At 38.3% G+C, this 9,925-nt stretch overlaps 1 protein-coding gene across 1 annotated transcript; it reads right to left on the minus strand.

The window, feature by feature from the left end:
* Positions 1 to 1,902: 1,902 nt before the first annotated feature.
* LOC136376332 (olfactory receptor 4Q3-like) lies at positions 1,903 to 6,338 on the minus strand. The gene is made up of 2 exons (XM_066342279.1): positions 6,252 to 6,338; positions 1,903 to 3,576 (listed from the first exon to the last, which is right to left on the minus strand). Exons 1-2 carry the CDS (start codon positions 6,254 to 6,256, stop codon positions 2,607 to 2,609), a joined length of 975 nt encoding a protein of 324 aa, XP_066198376.1. The 5' UTR covers positions 6,257 to 6,338; the 3' UTR covers positions 1,903 to 2,606.
* Between the last annotated feature and the right edge of the window lie 3,587 nt (positions 6,339 to 9,925).

Raw genomic sequence — 9,925 nt, forward strand, 5'->3', positions numbered from 1 at the left:
TCAGGATCCAGGAAAGGTGGTGAGTACAGTATCCACCTCAGAGCCACTGGTCTTAGTCTGTGCCTTTACAACAAGGATAGTGGTTCTATTGACTCTCCCATGAGAACGAAATACCAAGTGGTTCTATTGACTTTCCCATAAGAAGGAAATACTAGTCATATTTAGGGGAAAGTAGAGGAAATATCCTCCCTCCTTTATGTTGTATAACTGAGTCACTGTCACCCCAAGAGTCTATTCAGACCCCTACTCCCTGTCCCAGGATGCTGACTCCTTAACAGGGCCTAATTTGGGAAGAGTTGGTTAAAAGGAAGTCTAGAGGGTGGAGAAATTGGTTTCCCCCTGGCTGGTGCTATAGGGAGAGAGATGGCAACTATGGAACTGGAGAATGACTTCATAAAAGAATCTAAGTGGCCTTCCCTACCCTGTCTTTCTCCAGAATGGCAAACCTCAGAGTCTCCCCAAGTGCCTTTAGTTGAGTGGCTCTCCTTCCAAACCACAGAAAGTTCCAGCTCTATGCCATTCTTCTGTCTCTCTGCACATGTGAATTCAGCCACACCAATGCACCAAGCATCCCAACAGGTTGGGGCAGAGGAGGGCGCCAGTTGTGCACTTGGTGTAGTAGGGAGTGGCTCCCCTCTCAGTCCCTAGAAAAGTACCAGCTGTGTGCAGCTCTTCAGCCTCCTTATGCACAATGAACTCAGCTACACAGATGGGCTGAGCATCCCTTCAGGTGGGGGTCAGGCGGGGAGGGTGCCAGCTATGCACTCATGATGGAGAAGATGGGTCTTCTTACCAAGGACTTCCTGCCAAGTCACTGTTTGTATCTCTCCCACAAGCCTCCCCTGAGAAGGAGCATCCCAAAAGTTACTTCTAGCTGCAGCCTGCAGATCCCTGTGCAGGATCAAGATGGTGGGAAGTATACTCCCCTGCTGGTACTGTAAGAATCAGAGGGCTTGTGTCTGTGTAGGTGGTGTCTGGGTGACCTAGGCTGACTTCTCTGCTGATTTTCATCACCAATTGCTTTGCGGGCTCCTCTTCCTGCCTCTGCCATTCAGCCAAGGATCCCTACTTGAGGTTGAGAATCCCTGCTGCTGTGGAGGGAGTGCTGCTGTCACAGCTGCTGCACCTGGGATGCAGTCTTTTCTGCGTCTCTGTCCTTCTTACAAGAAGCACTATAATTTAGCTGTAAATCCAGTTTGGGGCCAGGATCAGGTGGTTATATCTTTCCCTATTCTGCAGCCATCTTGGAAATCTGGGTGGAATATTAGATTTTTTTTTTCCTGAGGTATGTTTTTCAGCTGAATAATCAGAAAAGTCTTACCACAGCTATTAATGAGGAGATAATGCAAACAAATGTAAAAATATTCCTAAAAGTACATCATTATATTATTACTTAATACATAAATTTTCATAGCCATAAAGTTACAAAGAGTCTTACATCAGAAATAGATAGTGTTAAATATAAATGTTTAAGGAAATGTTTTTAGGGACATCCTAGGTCTGAAGCTCCTATACAGATATAGTCGAAACTAAGAAAGTAGCCTATGTACCTGAAATAAATACTTTTTCTAGGAAGAAAAAAATATTAGCTTACTCTTAATTATCTAAAGTTTCTAGTTTTCTTGGTTAATTACACTTTTGGGGGCAAGTCACAAAAAATATGAGTTCATTTGTAAAAATGAAGTTGAATAATATTATTTACTCTTCAAAGCACTTTTAGACTCAGAGGTAATAACTCAAAGCACTTGTGAGAGTCAAAGGTAATAACTATGAGAACCTCAAGGTCAGGGACCAGGTAGAAGAATGCTTCAAAACACAGCTCATTTCTTTCTTTTATTTTTCTTTAGAGTTTGTAGCTCTTAAATATTATAATCATTTGAAGAGCAAGCTTATCAACTTCTCTTCACTGTAATTCCATTCAAAGAATACCTCAAGGTGAAATGGGATGCATCTTCAGAGCAGACTCAACAGCAGAATATTAAAAAGCTTATACCACCTAATACTCCCAAACTCTCTTTTCTTCACACATAAAGTTTGTGAGTTGTTCGACTACATTTGTAAAATTTGGCATAATACAGAGCACAATTCCTGAGTGAACACTACTCTACAGGAGGGTTAGTGATGTTTTCAGGCTTCGTTAGAGACAGGGCAAAATGGGATCACATTACTCCTGAAAAGACTTTGATAAGACATCAGAAGGAATTTCCTGACATCAGTAATTTTTAAACCCTGGAGAAGCAAGACACAAAAGAAGATGTGGTATCTTCTTTCATTTGAATAGAGTTTAAAAGTAAAATGAATTAAATAAAAAAAGACTACTAAAGGAAAAATGATAAAAGTTGATTTTTCAAGGCATCCTCTTGACTCTATTATTGGATTAATTACTGTTATTATTTGCAGAGCAGAAAGCTCTCCCATATTCCCTGCTTAATGTTTAACACCTGAGACAGTCACCTATACCTCCAACTATAATCAAGAGCAACAATTTTTGTGTTGGTTTCTCTTTTGTACCAAATCACCAAATTGGTTTTCATGCACATACTCAGGTACAGAATGAATTAAGGATGTCCCAAGAAAGAGTATGCTTCTAAATCACCTCTTCCTGCTCATCCTTTAACATGGCAGCAGGATGCCACACGCTTTTTTCTCAGCTTCTTTATGGCTATCTTCATATCAGCATTTCTGAGCGTGTAGATGAGGGGGTTCAACATAGGTGAGATCACTGTGTAAAATATGGAGAACACCTTATCCACAGAGAAGCTACAGAAAGGCCTCAGGTAGATGAATATACAAGGCACAAAGATTAGGCTGACCACTGTTAAGTGGGAGGCACAGGTAGAGAGTGCTTTGCTTTGTCCCTGGTGGAAGTGAGTTCTCAGGGTGATGAGGATGACAGCATAAGAGAAGAGCAAGATCAAAAAGCAGACAAGAGACAGCAGACCACTATTCGAAACCATAAGTACCTCTATCACATATGTGTCCATACAGGCTAGCTTGATGACCTGTGGGATATCACAGTAAAAGTTGTCCAGTACATTGGGGCCACAGAAGGGCAGCTGGATGACCAGTATGATCTGTGTGATAGAGTGGATGAAACCTCCACACCAGCAGGCAAGAACCATCTGGAAGCACAGCTGGCGGTTCATGACTATAAGGTAGCGCAAAGGATTACAGATGGCAACATACCTATCGTAAGCCATTACTGTCAGCAGAAGCATTTCACTGGCTCCCAGAAAGTGCAGAAAGTAGATCTGAGCCAGGCATCCTGAAAAAGAGATAATTTTGCACTGCCATAGGAAATCCCCTAACATCTTGGTCACAGTAACACAGCTCAGGCACAGGTCAATGAAAGACAGATGGCCCAAAAAATAGTACATAGGTGACTGGAGTAGGTGAGTATCAGCTCGCACTATTACCACTATCAAGAGGTTTCCCAGGACAGTAGCCATGTAAAACAACAAAAACATTAAGAAGAGAAATAGCTGCAGCTCCCAAGAGGATGATAGGCCCAGAAGAACAAATTCTGTCACCTTTGAATCATTTTCTTTTTTCATTAAGTCAAGAATACCACGTGACCTAGAAAAAGAATTAAATTGGAAAAGAGATATTTAAGTTAGACAAAAGGAGAAAAAAGGAAAAGTCATTAGATTTTGAGTGTGGTGTTTATAAGTCATATTCCAAGATTTAAAAAAACCTAAGCAAGTTCTGTGAGGTAGGAAATGGACATTTCTGTATTAATAGAACACGAAATATTTTGCATCTTTTCCAACTCTTTATTCCTGTAATGTTTTTAAGTTGCATTGACAGCACACTAGAAAGAGAGATAATGACCTGGGTATGAGTTGATGAGAGTATGAAAATCATTTTTTTTTAGTAGACAGAATTATATTCTTTAATGACAATAGTTCTGGAATGAAGTATCTGGATCCAATGCTCAGCTCTAACTCTCCAATGAAGTGACTTCAAACAACCTATTAACCCTGAGTTTTATTCTTTGTTTATTCAATCTAACATAGGGATAATACTATCTCCCAAAGTTGCTTTAAGAATCAAATGTGATCTGCCTGACCTGTGGTGGCACAGTGGATAAAGTGTCAACCTGGAAACACTGAAGTTGCCGGTTCAAAACCCTGGGCTTGCCTGGTCAAGGCACATATGGGAGTTGATGCTTTCTGCTCCTCCCCCCTTCTCTCTCTCTCTCTCTCTCCCCTCTCTATAATGAATAAATAAAATCTTTATAAGAATCAAATGTGATCTGTTTTTGACCAATGTAAAATTACCCCAAAAAGGACCAAGTCCCTCAAAGTGAGGAAATACTTCTTATTCATCTTTGTACTCACACCACAATGCTTATTGCATAATAATCTGTCAAAATGAAAAAAGAATATTTTGTGCCATGAATTGCTATATTGTACAAATGTTAGTAATTATAAGTATTCATGTGAAGAAACAAGTTATTTAGGAAGAATTGAAAAGAAGTTCATGTTTTTTGTGGTTATTTATTATCCCAAGTGCCAAAGGTCAGAAAGTTTGTAGAGATTGGGTCAAAAGAAAAAAAAAATCTTTAAAAAACAATAAAATCTTTACTTTTAAAGTTTAGGGAAGCATTAAACTCAGGATGAGTAAGACAGTTGCTGGAACACACTAATTACAAAAATTAATAAGAGAACAAGGGTGATGATCCACCTCATTGAGGCATGTACAAAGGAGGCTCACCATGACTCATTTTGAAGGAAAGGATAATAAGGGAAATGAAAATGATACTGCTTTCGGACTTTTCAACAACCATAAATACATTAAAAAAATAAAATCATACTAAGACATTATTTATTCATTATTCCTGCTCTTTACCTACACTCACCCACAAGGTGGAGCGGGAATATCCTGGATTTCAAATAAAGTATTATGAAACATTGGTACATTTTTTTTTTAATTGAAATGCTTAAGAAAAAATAGCAGATGCTGTCTGTTCAGATTAGGTTATTTTCAATCTACAACTAGCTCTAGGCAAAACATTAAATGAGATAAAATTTGTATTTTTCTGCCCTCAATCCCAGTTACCTATTTCACATTACACTTGATTCTTTGAAATCACTCAGGAAAAGGTACCTGATAGTTATACAAACTAAGTGTCAAGGATTTATATAGACAATGCAGAAAAGTATTTAAATTTTAAGTACTTGAAAAAGAAAAATTTTTAATACTAAAAAATTTCCCTGTATGCATTATTTCAAAATAAACTAGCAGAAGAGAGATTTGGGGCCCAGAGGAGTTTTGGCTATCTCTTTCACACCACGTATGTGACCATCCTCTTAACCTGCCTGTTGAGTGAGGAAATGAAAGCCTTGTGGAAAGACCCAAATGCAGCATGAAGGGGATAGAACAAATCAAGCTCTTTACCTAATCAAGGACTATTTGTGGATAACTGAGCAGCTATTCTCCAGTTTTTATAAACAGGGAAACAAATATCTATGCAGAAAATACTAAGAATGGAAGTGAAGTTTTCCTCATAGAAGTTGTTGAGTTTGTTTTTTTTTTCAAATAGAGTATATGTCAATAGTTTGCCTGTTAATTTTTGCCTGTTTGAACTGAAAGCATTTTCAGACACACACACACACAAAAACACTTTAAAATAATAATGGAAAGTGATTTTCTGTTAAAGTTTAAGTGCCACGTGAACTCCTTTTGAAGATATCTAATGTGTTTTCTAATTTCTTTTGAAACACCAAGAAATAGACATCATTCATTGGAGATGGTACTTGTCATGGTATTTTCCATTCAGAAGGGCATAATCTATCTGCTCTAAGCATTTTTGGCTTTGTTTGAATTCTGCATTTCAAATTGCATGTAGGGGAAATTAAGGAGATTTAACAAAAAGCAGCTGAAATAATTCAAGAAATGGAGGAACTGTTGTAGAATCAAGTAGTCTTAAGACAATATTGCATGAATCCAATACCTTCTGTTATATAAAGTTGATCCTTTCTTATTCAAACCTTATAACCATCTTCTAAGGTACCACCAGCTCTAGAATTACCTGATGCTACAGGAATTTCATTGTTCTGTGAATGCTTCTAAGTGTATAAATTTAGAACAACAAAACTCCAATGATTTCTTAAATTTAAAAATAATGAATGACAGAGTATATACAGAAAAATATACAGACAACAGGATGTATAAAAATGGCTCCAGAGATAGAAAGAGGAGCAAAGCTAGTGACAAGATCTTTGAATAAATATATCTGAGAAACTTACCTCATTGCGTGTCAGGAGCTATGTGGGTTTAAGGAAGGGATATGTTGCCCTGTCATTCACCCCCCAGCCCCTTCTTTACAGTTTCAGGTCAGCAAAATGAGAAATTCTCAGATGACCATCACAGTTACCCAGTCTGTGCCTAATTGCTTCTTATAGGTCAAGCCCTAATTGAGGACTGGCTGTACAGATTGAAAATATCTCTCATCCCTAGAGTTTTGGCTGTGTCTGAGGGTTTTACAGTCCTTAACTCACTGCTCAACTTAATGAGCCCTGGGATTCCCAAGGTGCTCTTGTTTCAACTGTCTAAATCTCAGTTCTTAGCCCTGGCCAGTTAGCTCAGTGGTAGAGTGTGTGAGAGTCCAGGGTTTGATTCCCTGTCATGGCACATATGAGAAGCAACCATTTGTTTCTCCCGCCTTACCCCCCCTCACTCTCTCTCTCTCTCTTTCTCTCTTCCGCTCCTGTAGCTATGGCTCAAATGGTTCCAGCAAGTTGGCACCAGGCACTGAGGATGGAACCATGGCCTGGCCTCCAGGCACCAAAATAGCTTGGTTGCCAAGCAATGGAGTAGAGGCCCCAGATGGGCAGAGCACCGCCTGGTAGGGGGCTTGCAGGGTGGATCCTGGTCAGGGTGCATGCAGAAGTCTATCTCTCTGCCTTTCATTCTTTCACTTAAATAAATAAATAAATAAATCTCAGCTTTCATTAAAAAGTTGAGCTTAGATGCTGCAGGCTCTGAAACAGTCAGACTTTTTTTTTTAAATACAAGGACAGAGACAGAGTCAGAGAGAGGGATAGATAGGGACAGACAGACAAGAACGGAGAGATGAGAAGCATCAATCATCAGTTTTTCGTTTCTGACACCTTAGTTGTTCATTGATTGCTTTCTCATATGTGCCTTGACCACAGGCCTTCAGCAGACTGAGTAACCCCTTGCTCGAGCCAGCGACCTTGAGTCCAAGCTGGTGAGCTTTTGCTCAAGCCAGATGAGCCCGCACTCAAACTGGAGACCTCGGGGTCTCGAACCTGGGTCCTCCGCATCTCAGTCCAACGTTCTATCCACTGCACTACCGCCTGGTCAGGCAATGGTGTTATCGAAACAGTCAGACTTTATCGCATAACACAACCCTACTTTGGATTGATTAATCTGACACTACATATGCTACCAGTTTTCCACGTGTCAGTTTGTACCTCAATAAAACAATTCTCTCTGGTTTCTATTTCAACCATGCATCCTGGAGTGGGCTCAGCTAAATGATAAACACCAAGTTATCACTGAAAGCTGTTGAAGCAGACAGATCCTTCAAGGAGTATAGAGCCTTAATGCAGCACCTGAGGCTCTTGGCAATACCTCATTAGCTTACCTAATTTTGTGCCTGTGAATAGATCTTATACAGAAAACACAGTTGTTGTCATTAGTAATTGAATATTTTTATAAATTGCTGCTGTCAAAGTATACTTTTTAAATATTATAAAACATAATTCTCAAACAAATAAATGATAAACACATGTCAAAAACTGCACTTAACTCTGTAATGAGGGATGGTAGGATGAGAAAGCCAATTCAAAAGACTTGTGTGATTTTTATTTGATCAGAGTATTAAAAAAAGAAAACTGAAGCCTGACCAGGCAGTGGCATAGTGGATAGAGCATCAAACTGGGACATGAAGGACACAGGTTTGAAATCCTGAGGTTGCCAGCTTGAGCGCAGGGTCACTGGCTTGAGTGTGGCATCAGAGACATGGCCCCATGGGCACTGGCTTGAGCCCAATGTCGCTGGCTTGAATAAGAGTTCTGCTGTAATGCCCTTGGTCAAGTCACATATAAGAAAGCTATCAATGAACAACTAGGATGCCACAACAAAGACTTGTCTCTCATCTTTCTCCCTTCCTGTCTTTCTGTCCCTATCTGTCCCTCTCTCTGTCTCTATCAAAAAAAGAAAAAATAAAATGTCCAAAGTAAAATGTCTAAGTTATAAATAAACCAGTTAATGTCCTAAAGCAGTGGTTCTCAAAGTGTGCGCCAGGGTGCACTGGTGTGCCCTATGAGATTTCCATGTGCGCCCGATGGTATTCCAGAGAAATGTGTGGCTGTTGGGGACCAAAAAACCAAGAGGGTGTTTGGAGTTTAGATTTTTGGGGGGACAGAGGTGTGGGGAATTGGCTGTAAACTGACAGTCTGCCCAACCTCCAACCTCACTTGCCTGATTAGGTTGCAAAAAGCTGTTAAGCTGTGGTGCTAGATGTTGACACTACCCCCCATGTTCCCTGGAAAAACTGGAGGCAAGTTTCTTCTATCCTTTGGTGTAAAGTTAAGATGATATGGATGGTGGGGGTTTTCTGTACTCAACTCAATTAAGAGTAAAAAGAGAGAAATTCTTCAATGTATTTATGGGAAAATGAAAATTTGCCTTTTAAATATATGCACAAACATTGAAGAAATTGCTAGGACACATCAGGCTCATGTTTCTCATAAACACAGGAATGAAAAACTTAACACGTTCACACGGGACCTGTTGTATTTACTAAATCTTAATAAGAATGTATCTATTTATATATAAAAAGATAACTATTTTGTCTTTTTTTATTTTTAACCCCACTTTTTTACAAATTCTAAAAAACATAACTCAAAAAATGTAACATAAAAATGTTTTTTAATGTCAGGATAAATTTAATTTTGTTGTATTTATTTCATTTAATTACCATAAAAACACGCTTGGACTTTATATTTTTTACTTTAATATTTGACAATTATTATAACATATTTCTCAGAAATTTGTATATAGTGTGCCTACAATTATTTGTAGGATTTTAAATGTGCCCCAACTTCAAAAAGTTTGAGAACCACTGTCTTAAAGGGTAATACGTCCTTAATTTGGGGGATTATCTTTTCTGCTATACTAAAAAGAAAGTTAACACAATGTAGCAGTTTTCTATTACATCTAACTGTGTAATTGTATGATGTTGAAGATCCCATAAATAAGTACTAATTTAAACAAAATTACTTCCCCCTAGAGTTAGATAACTCTTAAGTGAGCTTGTTAAACAGTATTTTAACATGATATTAAAAAGGTCACATTTATACTTGGATTTCACTTAGGATAAAGACAAAATAGTATCAGACATTTCTCTTTTGCAGGAGTTTTTATGGCAGTCCAGTTGTTAGACTTTCTCCTTTTACTGCAAAGTGATAGCTCAGAGGGGAAAAGATGAGATATATGCAGGTGAGTGTGTAGGATCCACCTTGGTTTAGAAAATTCGGGCCCTATAGGAGTCAATAGATAGAGTTGCTGTTACAACTCTCTATCCGATTAGCTTCTGAAATCCCTGAAAGAGACATGTGCAGTCACTGGAATCAGTGCTCTCAGGAAAGCTCAAATCTTGGACTTTTCATCAAGAATTAATAGGTCTTTCATCATCTTATTCCAGAAAAAAATTTATCAATAAATTAATTTTTACCTAAAAAATATTTTCTAGTAGAATAGTTGACATTCTACCACTATTAAGTTTCCAATAAATAGAGCTAGAAAAGTAACATGAGATAAGATTTGTTCTAAGAAAATATTCTTTGCAGGTACTTTAAGGTAAATAAAATTTAATTTTCTTCAAACTTCTATAATTTTCTGTGTCCTGTCAAGTTTTATTTTTTATCACTTTATTTCACGTCCAGGCACA

The sequence above is a fragment of the Saccopteryx leptura genome, chromosome 6 (assembly GCF_036850995.1).
Source record: "Saccopteryx leptura isolate mSacLep1 chromosome 6, mSacLep1_pri_phased_curated, whole genome shotgun sequence".
Taxonomy (NCBI): Eukaryota; Metazoa; Chordata; class Mammalia; order Chiroptera; family Emballonuridae; genus Saccopteryx; species Saccopteryx leptura.